The sequence below is a fragment of the Gallinula chloropus genome (assembly GCF_964237585.1).
Source record: "Gallinula chloropus genome assembly, chromosome: 1".
NCBI classification, from domain to species: Eukaryota; Metazoa; Chordata; class Aves; order Gruiformes; family Rallidae; genus Gallinula; species Gallinula chloropus.
The window spans coordinates 150,474,989-150,497,517 of record NC_140085.1 but is presented as its reverse complement, the minus strand read 5'-3'; the positions used below and the strand labels follow the sequence as shown (position 1 = coordinate 150,497,517).

Sequence of the window (22,529 nt, the reverse complement as noted above, 5' to 3'; positions counted from 1 at the left end):
CTTCAGCCAGGTGACAGGAGACAGGACAAGGGGAAATGGCACAGAGCTGTGCCAGGGCAGGGTCAGATTAGATGTCAGGAAAAGGTTCTTCACTGAAAGAGTTGTCGGGGCCTGGAACAGGCTGCCCAGGGAGGGGGTTGAGTCACCTTCCCTGGATGTGTTTAGAAGACGGGTAGATGAGGTACTTAGGGATATGGTTTAGCTTAGGATGGGAATGGTTGGACTTGATGACCTTAAAGGTCTTTTCCAACCTTGTGATTCTGTGAACATGTCCTACATACTGCTCATGTTGGGATGTGTGTATGTAAACTCAAACACCGCAGTGGGGCTCTCATCAGAAAAGCAACAACAATGGCTGTTACGCTCATTATTGATGCATTTCAATCTTGGCAATACTCATTTGGATTTTGTTCTCTATTTTTTAAAATGTAATGTTTACTTTGGATGATTTAGTTGGCCTTACATGCCTCCTAAAGCAGGGAGGGTGGGTGAGGTTGCCTCCTTGTTTGGGTATCACCACCAAGGCACCAGCTACAGAAACCCTGCTGACCCGGCTTGTACTTGAACTAGGGAGAGAACGATGCAACTGTTAAATCACCAGTTGATAGAAGAGTGTCTTACCTTAGCTTGCAGAATATAACTAACCTGGTTTCTTTCTACCTTACTTTGGAAAAATAACTTGTGATCAGGTTTATTGCACAGATTTGTTTTGGATCTTATGAGGTTTACATTAGCAAGCATCTTAAAGCTATCTGCATCTTTTGCAGGGTATTATAGAAAAAGCAAAAGTGAAAGGAATCCCGATCATCATCGATGCCGTGAGTATTTTCTTGATTCAGTCAGTGGTTTGATGTTCAGGAATCCCTTCAGTAAACGTTCTTCTTCCTGGTTTTTGCAGGATGGCCTGTGGCTCATTTCCCAGCAGCCTTCTCTTATTCAAGGCTACCAGCGAGCTATTCTTACTCCAAACTACATGGAGTTTAGTAGACTGTATGAAGCCATGGTGAGCTGTTTTCCTTTTTGATGTTTAAGTACGTGCAAGTTCAGTCTTTTTTTTTTTTTGTCTATAAATATCTTAACACTGGCTTAAACACTATGGGCTGTTTCTTATATGCATAAGAAGCATTCACTGGGGTTTTATTCCATGAGATAGTCATCACAACAATGCATATTCTTAATTAGAGCCCTTTTTTAAAGAAGACCTTTCCTTATGCATTTTTTGTCACTGCAGAGGGTATTGGAAAAAATACTTGGAAAGACTGATGCTGCTGCTGTTCATTCTTTCTTCTCCCTTCCCCCATATGTAACGCTGAAGTAGCATGTGCTAGAGTATGTTGTTCTAGTAGTAAAATATGTACTGTGTATGGAATTCTTTGTTGTAGCTTAGAGACCCCGTAGACAGTAGTGATCATCATGGATGTGTATTAAGACTCAGCCAAGCCATGGGGAATTTGACAGTTGTTCAAAAGGGAGAAAGAGATCTTATTTCAGATGGAGAGAAAGGTAAGTGAAGCCTTTTGCTTTCAGCTGTGTGATTTTTTTTGTTGTTTCATTCACTTTCAGTCATAGTCCAGTGGTTGGACTGTGTAGTATTTGGTTGACTGTATTCCCCTGAAGATTGAAGGGGAGGGATGTCTGTCTTTGCAGGTCACCTTCAGATGCTTTGTGTAGAAGGATGTTTGAAGAATGCAGCTTCATTTCTTTGCTGAAAAAAAAGTTGCTGGTTTTATTTCTCACTGAAATGGCTATAACTTATGTTTTACATTACACAGGTATTGAGAAATTGATTTGTAATCTTTGTGAACTGTTTTAAAATCCTTATTTGACACGGTCTATATAAGTGCAGGTGTCATTGCTACATTAATGCAGAATGCTCTTCTTGTTTCACCATATATTGGGGTGTGTGTGAGTGAGAAAAATGAAGACATCTTGAGGTTCACGAGCTACTCAGTTCCTTGATACTGCCCACCGTGGGGCTCTAGATTAGCATGTGCATATTTTGAGTTGTATTTCAGCCCCAACAATTTAAACCAAAACAAAATCAAGGAAAACCCACAAAAATCCCAAATTAACTCTAGATTGCCATTTTAAAAATGTTCACCTACTAATATGGTTACAGTGTATTTAATAAGCTGCCTGTTGGATGTGTTTATACTGATCGTTGACTGTGATCAGTATGAAATTACTTCATGAGTGCCCTCATTGCATTTTGACACTGTGGTCTTACTTCACATACATAACAAGCAGCAGCTCTGCCTCTAATTGCTTGAAATGCTAATCTCTGATAAATGTTTATGCTGCTTCGTAACCAGTTTGTATATACAGACAATTTTTCATTATTAGGAGCCACAGGAGTCTTGTAAAAGAGAGAAACAGGTGTGGCAAACCAACTGGTTTGTGCAGATCCACCTCCCCCATGCCCCCGTTAGTGCAGGTACTGCAGCAGGCTGTGAAACACACTGGGATCTGGAAGCAATATAGTTACACCTATCACAGAATCACAAGGCTGGAAAAGACCTTTAAGATCATCAAGTCCAACCATTCCCATCCTGTGCTAAACCATATCCCTAAGTACCTCATCTACCCGTCTTCTAAACACATCCAGGGATGGTGACTCAGCCCCCTCCCTGGGCAGCCTGTTCCAGGCCCTGACAACTCTTTCAGTGAAGAACCTTTTCCTGACATCTAATCTGACCCTGCCCTGGCACAGCTCTGTGCCGTTTCCCCTTGTCCTGACTCCTGTCACCTGGCTGAAGAGACCATTGCCCACATATCTACAACCTCCTTTCAGGTAGCTGTAGGAGTGATAAGGTCAATGTCACAAAGGACTGTGGTGTGGTCATGTGGTACCCAGGTTGCCCTGCATGAAGCCTGCTGTCATGGTTGCACCCATAGCAGACTTCCTTTGTAACCTTGGATGTCAGGCCAGGCTTAAGGGAGGGTGAACTCTGTCAGAGGATGAAATACCCTGGCACCATTTTATGCCACTGAGAGTTTTAGAGCACTGTAGTGTATCTTCTTCCTCTGTTTTTCTGTCAACTGTACTCTTTTTATGCAGGTTTCTTGCTTTTTTAATGAATGTCAGGAAAACTGGGTGAACACTTTATAGATCAAGCACCTTACCTAGCCTACCTCTGTTCTCCTTCTGAGCTGTTTCTCTTGAAACAAGTCTGCACCCACTACTGCTGGAGAGAGGGGACACTCCGTTGTCTGTTGTCACTGAGGATTCGTAAAACCAGGAAACAACTGAAACTCCCCTTTCAGTGTTGAATGTTCAGGTGTGGCAGAAGTTTAGTGGATGTTGTTTGGAACTCTCATTGGGTTTAGCTTTTTTTCCCCACCTTGTTTTTTGTTGGGCTCTGGTATTTTTTTTTCTCCTAGTTAAGTGGCTTTTTGATTTGAAGGAAAAGCATTTCTCTTTGCCTTTATAGCAGTTGTTTGATGTCCAGCTGTAGGCTGCTTTCCTGTTCTTACCTCTCTTCCGTCACTGATGCTTTCTCTCCCCTGGATGGCAGACATTGTAGGCAGCTCTGCGGAGCTGTAAGAAGCAGTTGTCAGGTTTAACATAGGTTATAATGTGTGTTATAAACACTGGGTTTAGGGTTTCTGTTGCCTCCAATAAGGTTCCTTAGAACTTTGCAGAAACTATACACTTCAGCTTCCTTTTAACAAGAACTTTCTTTGAGTTACTGTTGGTCAGTTTTCTAAAGGCTTCTCAAATGCAGCACTGCACTGAGAAAGGAGATTCCACTGTCTGCACTGTGCCACGACACAGAACATGCTGTCACATCACTGACCTTGAATTCTCTCCCAGGGTTTTTGCTCTTCTGCCTTTTTCACCTGCCTGTTTATTTTTGTCTGATGTTACTTTTTTTCAGCTGAGACAACATCCATGATGATTCCAGTGTGAGGGAAACCCATGGCTGGCTCAGGCCAGTGTCCTCTGAGCACAGTGAAACATTACAAAAAGATCTGTGAACTCCTCTTGCCTTTTATTTTTCATGTCATCACCTGTTTCTAGTGCTTAATCTGTACCTGTTTTCAGGCATTTCCCACTTGGAGCTCATGTGCTTGGCACACTGATACAGTGTTTCCATACATTGCTTGTAAACTGTCTCCTTTGGGGATACACTGCACACTCACTTTCAGGGGGAGAGTCTGAGGAAAGGAGACATCTCAGTGCTCTCTGGGAAAAGGAGACATCACAAACTTAACAGTGTAGCTTTAGTGCTCTGTGGTTGGCTGTTGGGGAAGGGAGGCTTTCTGAGGATGCAGGATTTTGGCTTGGTGGATGCTTTATAGCTTAGGGTGGTTGTGATGGTTATTTTCACAACACTGTTTGTGAGCCTGTAGGAAATGCAGTAGCCAGTTTGCTTCTGGTGGCTGATGACAAGAAAGGTTGTCAGGTGATTTGAGAGTGAGTGGGATGGAGCTGCAGGTGTTGGTGAAGGGTAGCTGTCAGCAGATAGCTCTGTAGTGCAAGCAGATAGGCACCATTAATTCAGAATAGAAGCCAAATGTTAATAAATTCAGATTAAAGGGCAGATTTTATTACAAAGAAAGAAATCGGTTATGAGACTAACATACCTACAAGTTTGATAATCAGAGTCCCAAACTCTGAAGTACCTGGACACCTCTGATGTTTGTTTTCACAGATCAGATTAGATGATGCAAGTGGTTTCTTAACGGCCTTAAAATCAGCTCTGAATCATGTCCAGGGCCTCTCTGAAATCAGTAGCAGTCATACACTATATAGGAGATTTTTTTCCCTAAAATTTGACCCCATTTCAGTTATGAGCTGCCAACTGCCCTGTAAACGTAATGGACAAGATTTTAAAGTAAGTTTTATATACTCTTTTTCTCTTTCCTTTTGCAATTTCACATTATAGCTTGGTCTACAGTTGTTGATTCCCTGCTCTACAAAGATGAGCTTCACCATGCTCTTGGTAGGTGATATCAGTGCCATCACTGACCAGGGTAGGAATGAGTACTCAGCCTGTGGGTAAAAGGTAAGTCAGCTTTTATTCACTATGGCACAGCTCTCTGAGGTTTTCTTTCTATTACTCTTTGGAGAACTGGTCAGTAATAAAGTGTGGTTATACCGGTCTTAGTTCCTAACATGTTTAAAATTTGGTTAGGTCCTTGAAGTAGAGGATTTGGATCTTTGTTTTTAAATGTTATAATGAGGGTTTTTTTTATAATGAGGGTTTTTTTCTCAACTTTCTCTAATATCCATGTTTGTCCCCCCTTGTAAAAGGCAGAGTTTCGAGGTAACCAGCCCGATGCTGCCTGTGACCACTTTTAGCTGGAGCCAGTAGCCAAGCATAGTTCCTCTCCATTTGCCCAGCTGCAGTTATGGTCAAGTGAAGCAAAGAAGCACCTGAGAGGGATTGTTGAGTACTGAACATGGGGTAAAAAGCCAGCTCTTGACAGAAATCCCCAAGCAGTACTTGGGATTTCTGCCATTCGTTCCCGGTACATCCAGAAAGGAAGCTATTCTGTGCTTGTCAGTCCCTAGCTCACTTAGCTAAAAGCTCTTACAGTGTCCAGCTGCCTGGCAAGTCTTGCCCAGATCTTAACTGGGAGACAGTAGCTTTGTCTCCAGTCCTGCTTCTGCAGAATGAGCAAAACATGGTCATGGTTCCTGTCTGCTGTGCCTCTGTCCTCTCCATTGCACACTCAGCCCAACCCGCTGTCTCCCCAGCATTGCTCATCTGCCATCCCATCCATCCCCCAGTTCTTGCACCTCTCCCAGAAAAGTAATGTACAATTTGGATTGTTTTCTTTTAACTTAAGTTGCCTGCTGTCTCACACTCAAGGACCTATCTAAGTTTTAAAAGCGTGATTAGGGAATATAAAAGTATAAGCACCCTTTATATAAAAGCCAACTTACATTTTCCACATCAGTTGAGTGGTTTCTCCAGCCCAAGGCTTTAATACCAGTTTCCCTGTCCGTCTGCAGTCTGGGACACGTTTCTGGGAGTCCACAATCTCCAGCTGTGTACTGCTGTGAAGTAACTTGCAAAAGGAAAAAGACAAATATCTTACTAGCATGAACATCTGCCAGGTCAGAGATGTAAAAGACTTTACCCAAGTCTGACAGTGAGCTAAACCCGAGTCTGGCATTTGGGGGAGCAGAATGATCCTGGATAACTACGTTATTTTGCGTGGAAAATTGGAATCTTAAACCTTTTAATTAAACAAGACTATTTGCTGTCCTGTGGGGTAGCTGGTGTTTGCTGATCTAATCCGCTTGGATCACATCAGAAATAGGAGTGGTGGTACCTTTCGCGCACGGGTCCCTGAGCACCTCAGGGTAAGTGTAATGCTCCTGCCTTGCAGGAGGAAAACAAGTGCAGAGAACTTGTTGAGGACATCTGAGGTCCAAGTACTAAATCTTCATCTCCAGGCTGTCTTTTGGCATGCACCCTCAGGAAGTGGGATGCTTCACGGAGGCTCTTCGGCCTGGTCAGGCCTCAGCTAGCCCGTGATTCACATTCTGTGTCCTGAACAGAAACAGCAAACATTGATCCCTGTTCTGTGGGGGGGTTTCACTGCTGTGAATATCAGGAGCCAAGAACACACATGGATTATTTTTTATACTGCACGAGCCTTTGGTTTTCTAACTGTAACGTGTCCTAAGTAGGGCTGCCTGTTCACAGCCATATCTAAACTGGTGCTTCCCACCTAACTCCTAGTGCTTGATCTCTGCAAAAGTACTAAATTCTGGGTAGGGTTTTTTTTTTCCCTTCAAAGAGAGCGAGCTATTTTCAGTTACATAACAGCCTGGGGGGTTTAAATTAAGCATACAATACTCATAAACGGGTCATGCTTCTGGGCTTTGATCTGCCAGCAGAGTTGGGCTGGGAGTTCTTTTAGCTTAAAACTTGCTGGCAGTGGTATAGTTAAGCATGACCCCGTGATCCAGATGCTTCCCCAAATGCTAATGTTTATCTCATCTTCAAGGAGTGCCGAAAAGGGAGAGAGGGTAACTTATTTTGTTGCCTGAAATGCATTAAACATAGAGCTGCTAAAAGATTTGGCCACAGTTACTCAGGAAGTCTGGGGTAGAACTTTAAATTGTGTGGAACCTAAAACTCTTGAATTCACACTTTCCAATATTCTGTCTGTATGACAACCTTCATTTTTTTGTTGTTTCTGTTGCACTCCCAGTTCAGTACAAATTGTTTCCATGGACTTAGGTAAGGAGCAAATCCGGGTGAGTGTATGCGAGGGGCGTGTTGGATTTGCTGCTGTGTTGCTTAATCACTGAGATTATGTTGAAACTGTTGAATAGGGCTGTGGTTGTTCTGACTCTGGCAGATCTCCTTGCCATACAGCTGTTTCTTCAACAGTAATATTTTTATTTCACCTAGCCTTTTCTTAGGTTAGTATATGTGTGCTCCGTGAGTAAAGTGCTCAGGAGCTGATTTTTGTTCTGGGGTGTGTTTTGTCCAGAAAGTTATTTAGCATAAATAATTTTCATTAAAAGACTGTCAGTTATACTGAGGAGTGGGGGATTTTTTTTGACTCATCACCCTGTGAAATGCAGACATGAGATTTGGTTGCCTGGACCTATTAAAAACCAGAACAAGACACCCAGCAGCCAGCTTGACCAGCAGTAGTCATGTGTTTCTATCTCTTAAGGTCTGTCAGTTGAACTGTAGCTGTACCTCTCCATTATTTTGATTTGAACTAGTGTCAGACTAGTTGACCTTAAGCAGCCCCAGTTGCTGCCTTTCAGTGTCAACATGTCGTGGTGACTTCAGTTTTCCCTGTTGTCCAGCATCCCGTCCTCTTGGGCTCCCCAGCTGTTCCAAGCACCGCGTTTCCTGGGCTTTCTGATGTACACACATTCATCCCTAGTTGAAGGTGGCTTAGCCTTACTGAGCAATGGACCAAAAAATACTTCATCCTGGTGTAAATGCATCGTTCTGTGTCCCTCTGGGGGACAGCACTGCCCTCCCTCCCAGCACCATCGCTGGCTCTTTGCTCATGTCCATCTAATCGAGGTCGTGTAACGTGTGCCGCCGGTTGTCACTGCTCAGCGCAGCATGTCAGGATGTCACCCTGTGGTCCATAAAGAGCTGCTTGAGCTGCCTCCACTGCGGGTCACGGATGTTTAGTGGGGGATGTTGAGCCGGGGGAGCGGGAAGACAGCAGTTTTATTTTTGTTTTTCCAGGAGAAGGCAGGGAAAAGCATCAGGAAGAACTTGTCCTGTGTCGATTTGGCAGTATGCCCACGTGGGATTCCTGCTTCTACTTTAAAAGCTCATAACCGTGACTGTACCTCAGAGGGGGTTTTCATTCCTTTTCCTGGCACCTGTTGCCACGTTCATCATCCTCCTTCTGTTTTGAAATGTTCTTTGAGGAACTGAGGCCCTGCTCAAGAGCTGCTCGGGCGTTACACCTTCCCCCCTTCAAGTGAATGTCCCGTAGTTCTGCCTCCTCACGCTGTTGTGTGGATTTGTTTGGCAGCGTCTCTGTGCAGAGTACAAAGGTTTGCTTTTGTTGTTGCCCCTGAGGTAGCCCGCACGTATGTGAGACTTAGGTTTTTTTAAAAACCACAAACCAAAGGCCTCTTTCTTCTCTTTTTTTGTTGTAGTGGGGTATTGTAATTGGCCTAGTTTGAGGAGATCTCGCTCTTCCTGTACAGCTCAAAACTGACTGGAAGGTTGTGGGGCTAGAGAATGGTGGCAGATGGTGACATACAGCTAATAAGCAGGGGCTTGTGCTCAGCTGTCAGTCAGAAGGCCCCAAAGCTTTTGAACAGAGGATTTCCATCCTGCCTCCTGCCAGGAGTTCAAGCCCTCAAAGTGAAAATCCTGTGAGATACCATCTTCAAAGTAGCAGAATTAGAGGTAATTTCTCCAAAGCACTCTGTTTAAAATAAAGCATAAAATAAGCTGTGCCACCTGAAAGGGAGGGCGCAGCTTTTCCACGCCGCTCCCTCGGAAGCGCATCGGGCGCTTGTGAAATTTGACATTAACTTCTGCTCCCCCCCAGGAGACACATCCGGAATCTTAATTTGGGAGAGAGGGGTGGGGGAAGGGGAGGGGAGAAGAGCGATTGGGAAAATTAACTGCTGGCAAGGCTGCTGTGCTCACGGTGACTAATGAATCTTTGCCCTCTCCGTGGCAGCAGAAAGGCACAACTGCCTGGCCTGAGGAGCCCGGCAGTTACTGCTGGAGGCATCGCCAGCAAATGGATGGGAAGTGCAGCTCTTCGCTGCACCAGGTGACAAAGAGCAGAAAGGAGCCCTGCAAATGAACAGGGAAGGCTTTGCATGTGCTAAGTAGTTCTCTGCACCTTGCTGTCTGAGAAGGTTTGCCTGCAAGTCCTTCAGTCAGGCCCAGAGTTTTCCATTGTTTTGTGAGAGAAAAATTGCCGTGAAAAATATGGATAGTTCTCTCTCTGTGCCCAGGGCTGCTCTGCTCATGGACCTTGGAGAGACCCAGCCCAGGCAAATTGAGAAAATTGAAGTAAGAGCTGTTGTCCAAGCAACATCTTGCTCTGTACTTTGCTTTTACACCTGGCATGCTCAGGAGCACACAAACCATGGTGTGCATAGTCCTGAATGTGAGTAGCTCTGCAGCAGCTGACCAGAGATGCTGAGTATTGCTACTTGGCCACCAGTGATTCTGACAGCTACTCCATTCTCCTAGGAGAGGAAAATAAACTACTACTGAGTTGTTGTGGGGGTTTTTTGTTGTTTGTTTGGGTTTTTTTTCCCCAGAGCCTAGCAAGAAGGAAAGCTAAGGACAGGCACATACCCACAAGAGAGTTTAGAGGAAGGCAGCAGAATAGAAGCTGTTTTCTTTTTGTGTGTCTTACATATCCTTCAGGCTCCCTGCTTGGGCTCGTTGAGAGTGGAGAACAAAGGAGTTAAATTTCGTGGAGCTGTTTGCATGTTCTTCATAGTTAAAGCTCGACAGAGAGATGGGTTTGACCGAGGTCCCTTGTATATTTAAAATAGAAAGGTAACATCTGATCTCCTGACAGAGCCTACCCGCAGTGACACTGCTGACAGGAGCGCACACCGATGCCGAGGACACCGTGTCACTGGCAGAGAGGGAGATCACTCTTTGTGTGTGGTTCTTACAAAACCTATGGAAAAGGCCCTTTTCAGTGAAACACCTTTCTGGTGGGCATGGCAGGAGGCTGGAGATGGGAGTTCTGCTTTCCATTTTTCATTTGTGTAACACCCACCTCGGTTTACGGTTCGGAGGCTCCAAAGATCAGAGGCTCTGGAGAGCTGTGTCTGTGCAGTGGCTCTGTGGAGGGACCTGGTTCACTTTGGGGTGATGGCTCATCCTGGCAGCATCAGTTTGCATGAATCACTGGACTCGTTGCACATGAATCACTGAGCTCATTAGCGACTGAATCTTCTGAGTGAAGCAGAGAAAGCGTGTGTGTTGTGTGATGGTACTTGTAAAGGTCTAACAATTAATGAGAAAAGCATTTCTTAAACCTTAATGCAGTGGTTTATTTCCTGTTAAGAGCAGTGTATTCCAGCATACGCCGCTGCCTGCAGGTCATCTTTCACCTGTTGATCTCTGCGTGCCTCAGAGGCTACCCCTCACAGCTACAGCCACATCATTGTACAGGGAAGGAGAAAGGCACATGACTGTTTTTGGTTTGTCTGTCCCTAGTGCTCGTGTGCAGCCACGAAGGAAGCAGCCGGAGGTGCGGCGGGCAGGGGGACCTGCTTGCTGGTTCCCTTGGAGTCCTAGCGCACTGGGCGTTTCTCGCCGGAGCAGAGAAAACCAACGGGTATGAACATTGATTAATAACTTCTTAATTCTCCAGATGAAGTCATTGGGACTAAGGTGTCTGAGCACTTGTCAAAAATATAAGGGTGTTCTAGAGCAGTCTCCCTAACAGTCATAAGAAGACAAGGCTTCTCAGTAGCCTAACAACTCCCAAGTTTGAGGCGTGGATCGAGTCCCAGGGCCATATATGTGTGTGGGGTACGTGTTTTCAAGGCAGAAAGCATGAAGAGCAAGTGTCAGTCACTGGCAGGAACATCTCTAGAACACAAAACCCCTCGTGTTATTTAGCTTTGGTTTTGTAATTTGGTGAATCCTCTTACACAAGACCCAGGTAATTCAGTGGGGCAGGTAAGTTGAAACTTGCAAATAGAACAGTTTCAAAGCAGGCTGAGGGGTAGTCTAGTTTGGTCGCACATAAAGCAGCACCAGCAGCTGGCTCTTGGCTCTTCTGTTAAGTTACGTCAATTCCTGTCTGACAACTCAGTCCATATAATGATGTCATCCTTCTGTGATGGCAACTGCCATACATAAAGTTGAAAGGACCCCTGGCACAAGCAGTGAGGGGCTAACAGTCCCGCTTCCCAGTAGGCATACTGACCTACTGAAGCTCAAGGAAGGGAGATCTTTTGTAGCCTTACGGATGCACTGTGCAGATGCACACCGTGGGAGTTGACTGGGCTGGGCTGGTGTTACTGGGAGAGCACTGTGCATCACCCCCCAGGATGAATGAGGGACCAGTCGAACCATGCTTCTGAAATCTGACATACCCAGAGTGGAAAGTGAAACCAGGATTGTTTGTGTATCTGAAACGGCAGCTGCCACGAAAGGAGTGATTTTGGGTCGTTAAAGGGGTGCCTTCATTTCTGTGTGGTGTTACAATCATTGGAGACATTAGCAAGGGCCACACGTGGCTTTCAGGCTCTCCTAACTTGGGCTCCTGTGGCTTTTCCAAACAGCTTGCTCAGAAACTCCTTTATTTTATAGCTGAAGGGAAAGTGGGGGAGTGTAATTGGCATCAGCAGTATGTTGTGTCTCCTGTGGTGGCGTTAAGGTGACCCTTCTCAAGCACCTGCTGTGCCGATCCTGTTTTCCTCGCGTGTCTTGGGAGAGGAGGAGCTTTTTGGGTTTGGTGAATCGGGGCAGCTTGTAGCCCGTGCTGCTGGCAGTCCAGCCTGACCTTTGTGCTTCTGCCTGGCCCCATTGTTTCAGAACAGGCCTGTAGAGAGCAGGATTTTGAAACATTAAGGTTGTGCCAGCTGCTAATGGTATAGAGTAGATGGGATTCCCCTGGTCAGCAGGTGGGATGCCAAGGAAGGCAGGATCCTTGGAGTATGGTGTCTATCGAACTGGGTGTGCAGTAACCTTACAAATAGGTGCTTCAGCTGTCTTGAGCCCAGGAGCTGGTGCGCAGCTCTTGCTGCAGAGCAGTATTTGGGCATCCAGGACTGACTCGGGAAGGTTTAAGTACTCACTCTGATACCTGGTGGGTGTATGAAGTGGTGGTTCTCAGGAAAAGATGCTCACAGCTGCCCTGGGTACACTGGCCTTCTGCTTTACCTGGGATCTTCACAGAACTCTTGACTTGGCCCAGGAGTCAGTAGGGCCTCAGAGACTTGGGGCAGCTATGGCTGAGCCCAGGGCTGGCTGTGCAATTACCTGGTGGGGCTATTGAGGTGGCAGAAACAGGTCCTGCGGCCCAGACATGAGAAGGTGCTCAGGAGGTGGCAGGGCCGAGGGGCAGGTGCCCTCTGGGGGGGGGGCGGGTGGGGGGGGGGGGTGGGTGCAGTGCTTGAGGCCTGGGGCTGGGTATCCTCATTAGCACTGGTGGGGAAAGCCTGTGCTGTTATCTCTGCAGCTGTCCCCTACCCCTTGCTAAGCTGATCTAATGAAGGCCCTAGAGCAGCGACTACAACCCTGTTAAAAATCATCTCCTCGCCGCATCCCCACGTCCTTCCCCAGCCTCTGCCCTGCAAAGCCAAACGGAGTTACCCAGTGAGTGCCGGGGGAGTGGGAGTAAAAAGGCAGCCAGGTGAGACTGCAGCCTTCCTCTGAAGGAAAGGCTGCAGCTTGGCATAGGTAAAGCTAGACCTGGAACACCACCCCACCCACGTTTTAAGCAGGTTCTCCTTTTGCATCCCTCAGCCCTGGGGTTGTTTCTCACTCAGTCGTGTGCTGCACCGCAGGAACCGCTCATTAACACAAACCCCAAACCAGCCAACGGCTCTGCGGTGCGAGGGTCTGAGAAACACAGGTCCTTGCTCAAGAGGCCTTCCCAGCGATGCTGACAAACAGCTGGGGGTAGAGAGACTATGTCCACCACCTCAGGAACGACAGGAGCTTTCAGGTTTTGTTTCTAATGCTTTGTTTGGGTTTGTTTTTTTCTTCCTTGTAGTCAGAATCCCTTTCTAGTGGCCGCATTCGGCGCGTGCTCCCTCACGAGGCAGTCCAACCACCAAGCCTTCCAAAAATTCGGACGTTCAATGACCGCCTCCGACATGGTTTCAGAAGTTGGAACAGCTTTTAGCAAACTTTTTGAAACCTGAAGCCAAAGCAGCAGAGGAGGAGGGAAGGAAGAACAATGACTGACTGCGAGAGTAATTACATTTACCGTAGGATTTGCATTAAGTAACGCACCCTTTCAAGTGCTGTAGCAGCATTGGTATGCTAGGTAGAAATTTTTCTTTTTTTTAATTTTATTTTTAAGAATAGAAAAATATGATTAATGTAGATATTTTTTAAGAGTTTGGAATACAGAAATGTTTTGGCTGAAATAAGCTGTAGTTGCAGATCTGTTATAATATAATAAAACTAAACTGAAAGTATTCCTCTGATCTTTTTGATAGTTATTGAGCAATAACTAAAGTGTGAGCAGCAAAAAAAAATAATTAATAAATAAAACAAATGCACTTGATACTTAAGATAAAATTCTTCCACCAGCTCAACTGAATTTCTTGGATTGCACCAAGGTTTTGTCATGTTGTCGTTCTTAGACCCTCCGTCTAGATTTAGCCGCTGCACTTCATTTTTTGCCGCGCTTGTGTACGAAGAAGCGGGAATCCAGCCTCCTTGGAAAGGGAATGCATGAGAACTGCTGTAGATTTTGAATGTAATGAGTTGCCTTTTCCCATTCCCGGTCCCAGAGGCAGCATTCACTTTGACAAGACACCCCCCTCTCCCCCCTTTCCTGCAACGTCTTCATCTTTTATTTCCTTTGGGAAGGTTCCCCAATCTCAGAATCTCCTGGAGGTAGCTCAGCGTTAAACAGTAACTGATGCTTACCTGTAAAGAGGAATTCTGGTCCTTTAGCTGGCACTGACTCACCTAGAACTTGCTGTGATGAAATTGGTGGAATTATCATTTGGAGAGCGACCAGGCAGGGTAAGAGCCTTGGGGCTGCCTGACCCAACTGCCCAAACTCTTGGTGAGTGCAGAGGAGCAAAGTGCTTTTCACGCTCCGACTGCCGAGTCAGAGCTCTGAGGAGATGGGTGTGCAGGTACAGAGGTGGCTCACTCTTTCTTAACCAGCAGGAACATGGGCTGAAGGGGCAAAAGGCAGATGCTGGCACACACCTCAGTGCCAAGAGCAGAGTGCTGGCTGCTGTATGCTGCACATCAGATGCAGGAGTAGAGAGACGGGGTCGGTGGCTGAGCTCCAAGCGCAGCACCTGGGCTCAGGGGTGGTTTGCTCCATCCTTAGCGAGACAGACAGGGTTCTACTGTTAGGGGCCATACACAGAAGGCTTGGTGGAATTTTGCACAGTATCATGTCCTAAATTTGTGGAAATTGGCTCAAAGCTTGTAGGGGCTGAACTGATACAGAGACGAGGTCAAAACCTCATAAGCGAGCTCCGAGTGCACGTACTCACTGAAGCACAGGAGCAAGCGTGGGACACAGCTAGTGATGGCAGTAGACATGAGGCAGTTATTGCAGCCACTCCTTCCCAGTGACTAGCTTCAGCCTGGAACCTGCATCACGCCTCCTAGTCCGATGGCATTCCCATACCTTGCAATGGCTGCCTGCCACGAGCACCTGCCATCAGAGAGGCTGCTCCGAGTATTCCCCCCCTCAGCCCTTACAGCTGGGATTTCTGGATGCACTGTGACTACTACCTCACCCCCTGATGCATTTTTGGTTTCTTTTTAAAGCAGTTGTTGCCTATTTTTACAGTAGGTTTTTAAATGTTTGCGTGTTTTGGTCTATGAGGGTTCACGGACTTTTTTAGGTTAGAGCAACGTCTGCTCTGAAGAGATGGGCTTTGGCACTGAATTTAAGCAGGTTTTGTAAACTGGCTACAGCTTTGGGGGGAAGCAAAGCTACTCCTGGTCTTCCCCTTACAACTACTGGAGAAGCCTGACTCCCTTTAAATAAAATCAGAAAGTCAAACCTGATTTGTAAACAGCTACTGGCTTTCCTTCAGACTGGGATGTTTGGTCTTTCACCTAGAACACCAGTGGTAGAACCTGGAAGGCAGCTGGAGGCAAAGCCAGTCGCTGACCAGAGCTCAGTACAGCTTTCAACCTGCCGCCTTGGTTTTACATCTACACAGACGTTGTAACTGTTACTCACTACTGTATGCCAATTGTTACGATTTTGAAACGTTCTGGAAATGTAGCAGTTTCTTCTGGTAGGAAATAAAAATTATAGCAAATTAATTGTGTGTTATTTGTTTGGTGTGCTCAGACCACACTTCTACCGCTTCTGCCCACTTCTGCCTGCTTGCCTGGCATCCTGGCTCCATCACCCCTGCCAGCACCTGTGAAATGCTGACAGCATCAAAGAAGCATCAGCCAAATTGCTAGCGGAGCCCCCACTTCCCCATCACTGGTACCTACCCCACAAGGGAACAGAAAAGCAGCTCCGGGTTTTACTCGCCCATGAGATACAGAAGGAAGCCTTTACCCTTTTGAAGTGTAGTTCTGTTTGCAAATTGTATTCACAAATGAAGCTCCTTTTATTGTAGTTACCTGTTCATAACTGAACTGGATGATGGTAAGCCAGCAGTTAAGTACAAGTCCCACACAAACTCGGCCACTTGAGTTGTGGTGGCCTCATGGATAAGGGCAGCCTTGCTCCAACTACCTCCAGCCCCAGCAGCCAGGGCAGGGGGAGACATGGCAAATAAATTTACATCCTCCAACCTCCCCCAATACTGCCCCACACTGCTCCTGAAATCAGTGCAGGTTACAGATTTGGCAGGGGACAAATAACTGAATAGGGAGTAACTAAACATACTGTTCCCCATAGTGATGGAGACACGTGCTGCATGCCCTGTGCTTGGGAAACACCCATGTACCCTGTACAAAAGTGAACTGAAAAGACACTGAGCCTCGGGGGTACAGGTGTAGGGTGTTAACAGAGGTTACGGGCTACAGGTGAAGGACATTAGAGAGGTTCAAGGCATAGGGCACACCAAACCAGCAACACCACTACAAGGAAATACTTCAAAGCTAAAAAGCATCACCTTCCCCTGGGCCCAAGAGAAAGAGCTGTTTAAACCTGTGGGCACAAGATCAGGTGTGCAGAGCCTCAGGGACGGGCCTCAGTTCTCACCTCCATCTTCGCTGTCGGCAAACTCTCAGTGGCAGCAGGGCCAGGGCAGAGCACGGAGCTGGGGCAGCTCCTGCCCCAGAGCATACAGAGACAGCATTCCAACAGCACAGCTGCTGCCACCACCTGCACCATGTCCACGCCTGTATTTATTTACCCAGCCATCAGGTCACCAGCTTCACCTGGCGTGTGTATCTCTGCTCACCACTCTGGTCCAGAGACTTTATTTGGCAAATCTGAGTATTTACAAGTGTTGCCAAAGCAGCTGAAATTAAAAAAAATAAACCAAGTCCAAGGCTGAAGGATCAGCTTTTTTTCCCAGGCTGCTGCTCCACTTGCCCTCCTTCTTGAAGTTCCCAGGTGGAAGTGGCAGCTCTGTCCTGCAAGAAGAAGGAAGTGGGTCAGTCCCAGCCTCCCAACTCACATGGGTACCACCCCTCTGCACTGAGTTGGGCACACGGGCTCTTAACCAAGTGTCACAGAGCACAGCCGCTACCCAGGGTGGGTAAGAGGTTGGGATCCCACCCTCTGATCCTCAGAAGCTGTAGAAGAAAGGCAGCTGATTCTTCCCAGTTAAGAAGGAAAAACCCAGCAGGATTCACACGCCCGCTCAGCGGCACAGGCTGCGCGTGGCCCCTCTCAGGCGAGTAACTTCTGTTAAACTCAGGGAATCAGGCTTGATGTTGCCATGGCTGGAGTACTGGGAGAACAGCTCTTCCTACAGCTGGTGCAGAACATGCTGCCCAGTGCCTGTGATCTCCTCCTGGACTGTGGGATAGCAGCCTGTCCTCTGATCCGTATCGGAATGCTGCTGGAGTGAGTGCATCTCTGGCTGCTCAGACCCAGCTGTCTGACCACAGTGGCTGAGAACACACCAAAAAATTCCAATACTGAAATAGGACAGTGTCACCCGAGCTCTGCCTCTGCTAGAGGGAGGAATACGACCTGGAATGGTCTGCATGTTCACCTGGAAACTGCTTTTGATGGGCAAATCCCAAATCACCGCGTGGCACCCGGCAGCACAGCTGCACAGCACGCTCTGATGATGTGACAGGAGCAGCGGATGTTTTAATGGGTCTGTTGCACATTCTGGAACATCAGAGCAGCAGAACATCGTCTGCCTTGAGCAGCATCTGAGAAGAACTCACAGCCTCACCCGCTGAAGGAGAAGTTACCCCTTCTACAAGGTCCATAAGTGAATTAAAGAGTGATGTTACAGCTTCATGGAAATCAGAGGCTGGGTAGAAGAGAGAAAGTTAAATCACCTTCTTGGGTGGCTCCTGAGGCACCCAGGACCCAGCTGCTATGTGCAGTGTTACTGTGGCAATTTTGGCAACAGCCAACCCAGCCAAGAAGACTTGCTGAGCATGGCTGTGGTTAAAGCCCTACTCAGGGCAGGGTCTGGTCCTGCCACGTGTCAGCTGTGGGAACGCACGTGAGGAACTGCAGAGCTGCATCACCAGGTGCACAGGACTTTTGGGATGGGTGAAGGCAAGAGCTGGGCACCCTCTGCAGCACACCTCCAGGTACCTCACTCATCAAGCAGAAAGGAAAAAGCAGGTGTCCAGCTCCAGCTGTGTGCTCTGTGTGTTTCATCTTCGGGGGCGAGCTACTCTGGGGCAAGCAGGAGAGCCAAGCTCTCTCATGCTTCAGGCTGTTTAAGAAATGAATAAATAAATGCAACAGGCTGAATCTTGGCTAAGGCCAGTTTCTAGGATGTTACTAAACATCTGTAAATCCCTTTAAAAACAGCCCAAAACAAATCTTCCAAAGGGTGTGGCCACAGCCATTTTGCCAAAGAGATCAAAGGAGAGTCGTCTTCTCCAAGACTCTGTCTCCGTGCAGGTGTTTGGATCTACAAACTTCAACAGATAAATGGAGCAAGGATTTAGCTGTGCACAAACAGGTTAAGGAAGCAGGTGCTCCAGCATCCCACAGTCTTCCTTTGCCCTCCCAGCTGCAGCTCACCCCCCACTGTGCCTTGACCCTCACCCCAGTTTGTATCAGCACAGTGTGCTGGCAATTAAAGAGGATGTTTCCTGTCACTCCCTCATGCATGGTAAAAAGAAGCAAGGAGCCTGCTGGAGGGCAGGATGGCTCTGCAGAGGGACCTGCACAGGCTGCACTGATGGGCCAAGGCCGACTGTGTGAGGTTCAACAAGGCTCAGTGCTGAGTCCTGCTCTTGGGTCACAACAACCCCAAGCAGCACTACAGCCTTGGGGAAGTGTGGCTGGAAAGCTGCTCAGTGGAAAAGGGCCTGGGGGAGCTGGTCAACAGCCAGATGAACATGAGCCAGCAGTGTGCCCAAGTGGCCAACAGCAGCCTGGCTGATATCATGAACAGTGTGGGCAGCAGGACTAGGGAAGTGATTCTCCCCCTGTACTCAACACTGGTGAGGCTGCACCTCAAGTGTTGTGTTTGGTTTTGGGCCCCTCACTACAAGAAGGACATTGAGGGGCTGGAGCATGTTCAGAGAAGGGCAACCAGGCTGGTGAAGGGGCTGGAGTCTTGTGAGGAGCAGCTGAAGGACCTGGGGCTATTTAGCCTGAGAAGAGGCAGCTGAGAGGAGACCTCATCAGTCTCTACAACTACCTGAAAAGAGGTTGTAGCCAGGTGGGTGTTGGCTCTTCTCCCAAGTAACAAGTGACAGCACAAGAGGAAACGGCCTCAAGTTGTGCCAGGGGAGGTTTAGATTGGGTGTGAGGGAAAATGTCTTCACCAAAAGGACTGTGGAGCTCTGGACCAGGCTGCCCAGGGAAGTGGTGGAGTCACCATCCCTGAGGGGATTTAACAGATGTGTGGATGTGGTGCTTAGTGGTGGACTTGGCAGTGTTGGTTAATGGTTGGACTCTATGATCTTAATAGTCTTTTCCAACCATAACAATTATGTGATTCTATGACTATGGAAGGCTCAGTTCTAGAGGGAGGTGAAAAAAAAGAGCAGCATGATCTGGAGGGAGAAAGTGGAGGAATATTCTGCACGTAAGGAGCAACACTGATCCAGCCAGGGCCAGATCTGAGGTAGGAGGTGCTGTGAAGCAAAAGAAACTGGAAGAAGCAGGACCCCTTAAAGAAGTAACATAGCATCCTGAGACCAGGAGGAGTCAGTAAACCACTGAAGGGATTTTCTCTCGAGCAGAAGACACCATTGAGGTAGTAGAAAAGAACAGCGGCATCAGGTATAGGTTAAAAGTAGAAAGCAGGTTGTAGAGAAGTGTGGTACAGGCATCGGCCAAACTTAAGGCTCAGGAATGGAGCTGATGATGATGGAAGAGGCTTTTATGTGAGGGAGAATGCAGGGAGGGTAGAAGGAAGGCTTTATTTTCCTAAGTCATCTCAGTTTGCTTTCCAGTTCCTCTGCGATCTTCGTTGTCTAAGGACTGCACACGTTACTCACACCTTCCTTCTGGACTGAACTTGGGCACCTGGGATTTCTGAACACTGCAGGACTCCCAGAGGCTAAGACAGGCACCCTTCTCACCACAGGAGGAGATACAGCTTGATGGAGACTCGAGGTGGAGAGGGAGCAGAAGAGAAAGCTACAATCAAGCAAGGGCTTAACCTCCCCTTCCTACCACCACAGCCATACAGGGAGCTGGCAGCTCTCAGCACTGTCCCCTAAGGGCCATGAAGGGCGTCTTAAAAAATGACTATGGACCCCCAAAGGCCGCTGTCTCCTACCTTTATGTGGATTCCGAAGGCAGCAAGGTGTCCCCGCAGACTGTCACAGGCCTCCAGGAGGGGTTTCCTTTCCTGCAGTAGCTGCTGCCTCTTGTCCTTCCGTTGGTGTTCCGGCCCCTCGGCGCCTTCCCTTGGCCCCTCGGTGCCGGCAGCGGCCAGCGCGGGCGCCGCCTCTGCCGCCGCCTCGGGCAGCGCGAGCGCGTAGCCACGAACCGCCATGCGGAACCTCACGAGCTCGTCGATGACGTTAGAAAGCACAGCCGAGTGGCCTCCTCCTCCTCCTCCGCCCAGAGCCGCCTGGAAAGCAAACAGGCAGCTTCACAGACCTCTGAGAACAGCTCAAAACCAGCCCCACCAACCACTCAGCCCCAACTCCGCATCACGCCAAGGCCCCGCCACCTCTCCGGGTTGCACATCCTTCCTTTCCTGGTGGGCAGGGCCCAGCGCAGGGGCACAGAGATGGTTAAGGGCCTGGAGCATCTCCCCTGGGAGGAAAGGCTGAGTGAGCTGGGGCTGTTCAGCCTGGAGAAAAGATGACTAAGAAGGGATCTGATCAGTGTTTATAAATATCTGCAGTGTGGGACACAGGGGGAAATGGGCAGCCCCTTTTCAGTGGTCTGTGGGGACAGGACAAGGGGCAATGGCCTCAAGTTGGAGCACAGGAAGTTCTGCACCAACATGTGGAAGAACTTTTTCACAGAGAGGGTGACAGAGCCCTGGGACAGGCTGCCCAGGGGGGTGTGGAGTCTCCTTCTCTGGAGATATTCAAGACCCGACTGGACACCTCCTTGTGTGACCTGTCCTAGGGAACCTGCTTTGGCAGGGGGGTTGGACCCGACGATCTCTGGAAGTCCCTTCCAACCCCTACAATTCTGTGATTATACTGGTAGGATTAAACCATCTCCATCCCACTGTTGCTGGACAAAAGTCACAGTACAGACACATCTGTTCAGTGTATTCTGATACAGGACAGTGCCTACCTTGGAGCAGAGGGCTCCCATGGGAGCGTAACGTGGAACATAACCCAACTGTGGAACTCATTGCCACAGGAAACCCCCTAAATGCCAGAAACATGCATAAATTAAAAAGGGATTAGATAAATTAATGGAAGAAAAGCTTGGCAACAGCCATCCAGCACAGCAAGGGGAGCCCAAACTCTGCTCAGTCCCTCGGCTGTGAACATCTGCAGAGGAAGAGAGCTCACCAGCCCTCTAACCCAGCCTTTGAGCTCCAGATCCTCTTCAAGAATCACAAACCAGGAAAATCAGGTGGTTTGGCTTTAAGTCCCTACACTACCTCATCTCCTTGCACCTCCTTGAATCTGCAGAACTTTTCTCTGATCCAGCCACCCAACAAGACCTGACTGAGCAGCAGCTGCTGCACAGAGCTGCTGCCTGGCCCCCACCTCCCCTCAACCAGCTCCAAGCTTCCTCAGCTTCCCCTGGCTTGGCAGAAGTCTCGCTGGGAAAGGAGCAGCCTCCATCCTTCCAGAGGGTCCCACTCCAACAACAGCCAGGATGGGAGCTCAGGTGCTAGCAGAAAATGAAGCCAGGCTCCCAGTCTTGCTGTCAGCAGAGAAACATTCCCTGTTTTTCATTAGAGGCCAAACTCCTCAGGGAGGAGAACAGGACAAACCTCCAGCGAGCAAGAAAAGGCAGCTGCAGGATTTCCTCAGTAAGGCACAAGAGGGGGAGCAGACATGGGAGCAGTGGGGTGTCAGGCACACCAAGGCCGGGGGGCGAAGGTGCCGGCAGCGATGCTCGACTGGGAGCAGGAGAGCAGCTGAGTAATTAAAGCCAGAGGGGGCTGTGTTTAGTCACCCAACAGCGGGATGGAAATGAAAGGGAGTAGTTTCTGAGGTCACTGTCTGAAGCAAACAAAAGAGGAGGAGGAGGAGGTGGTGGTGGTGAGGGGGAAGCTGCAGAGGGGTTAGAGCTGGAGAGGCACAATGTCCTCTGCCAAAGGCATTCCCCAAACTCGGAACACGTAAATGTACTAAAGAAGCAGCTTGTGAGACTGAAGGAGGGAATAAATCCCAGTGCCAGAAATGCTCCACTGTAACCTGGGGCAGGAAGAAAGCAGGATAAACGCTTAAATAGAGCAGGGAGAGGGAAGATGAGTGGTAAGGGCAGCAAGAAACATCTACAGACACTACTGCTGACAGGCAAACCAGGCACGTACTCATGGCACGGGGGTGAGATGCTCTGGAGGGAGCGGCAGCTTTAGATGAACTGATCAGATTTCCACATAAAACACTGTGGAGCCTCCCAGCACCAACCAATCCAAAGGGCTCCTGAGAACTTTTATGTGGAAGTTTGGCCCTTGCCTGCCCCACAGGCGATCGATTGCCTCTTTGCCCCTGGCTGCCCTCGCCACGCAGCGCTCCTCAGCAGAGTGAAAAGCCTCCACCTCTGCTCCTCAGCTCCGGACAGGCACGATGGTTTCTACCTGCAGGCTTGACTCCCCAGCAGGAAGCTGCCTAAAAGAAACATTTCCTTAAGACTTCTGTCTCGTTAGCAACATCTTC

The 22,529-nt window shown here is 48.2% G+C and overlaps 2 protein-coding genes across 4 annotated transcripts in view; one reads left to right on the top strand and one right to left on the bottom strand.

Annotated features, from left to right (window-relative positions):
- The window catches only part of NAXD (NAD(P)HX dehydratase), a 52,275-nt gene extending 38,681 nt beyond the window's left edge, over window positions 1-13,594 (top strand). For 2 of the 3 annotated variants that reach the window (XM_084268700.1, XM_084268698.1), the window contains 5 exons: window positions 768-818; window positions 899-1,003; window positions 1,383-1,503; window positions 10,653-10,773; window positions 13,165-13,594. In XM_084268700.1, coding sequence (XP_084124826.1) covers window positions 768-818; window positions 899-1,003; window positions 1,383-1,503; window positions 10,653-10,773; window positions 13,165-13,315 — 549 coding nt within the window. In that variant the 3' untranslated portion in view covers window positions 13,316-13,594. Of the gene's footprint in view, window positions 1-767; window positions 819-898; window positions 1,032-1,382; window positions 1,504-10,652; window positions 10,774-13,164 lie in introns of those variants that run through there. The other variant, XM_084268699.1, reaches the window with a different exon arrangement.
- A 2,935-nt stretch (window positions 13,595-16,529) lies between these two features.
- The window catches only part of CARS2 (cysteinyl-tRNA synthetase 2, mitochondrial), a gene marked incomplete at its 5' end in the record, with an annotated part of 42,125 nt that continues 36,125 nt past the window's right edge, over window positions 16,530-22,529 (bottom strand). Inside the window, 2 exons of the mRNA XM_084278607.1 lie at window positions 16,530-16,700; window positions 20,003-20,299. Of these exons, the coding sequence (XP_084134733.1) occupies window positions 16,626-16,700; window positions 20,003-20,299 (372 nt within the window). The 3' untranslated portion in view covers window positions 16,530-16,625. The remainder of the gene's footprint in view (window positions 16,701-20,002; window positions 20,300-22,529) is intronic.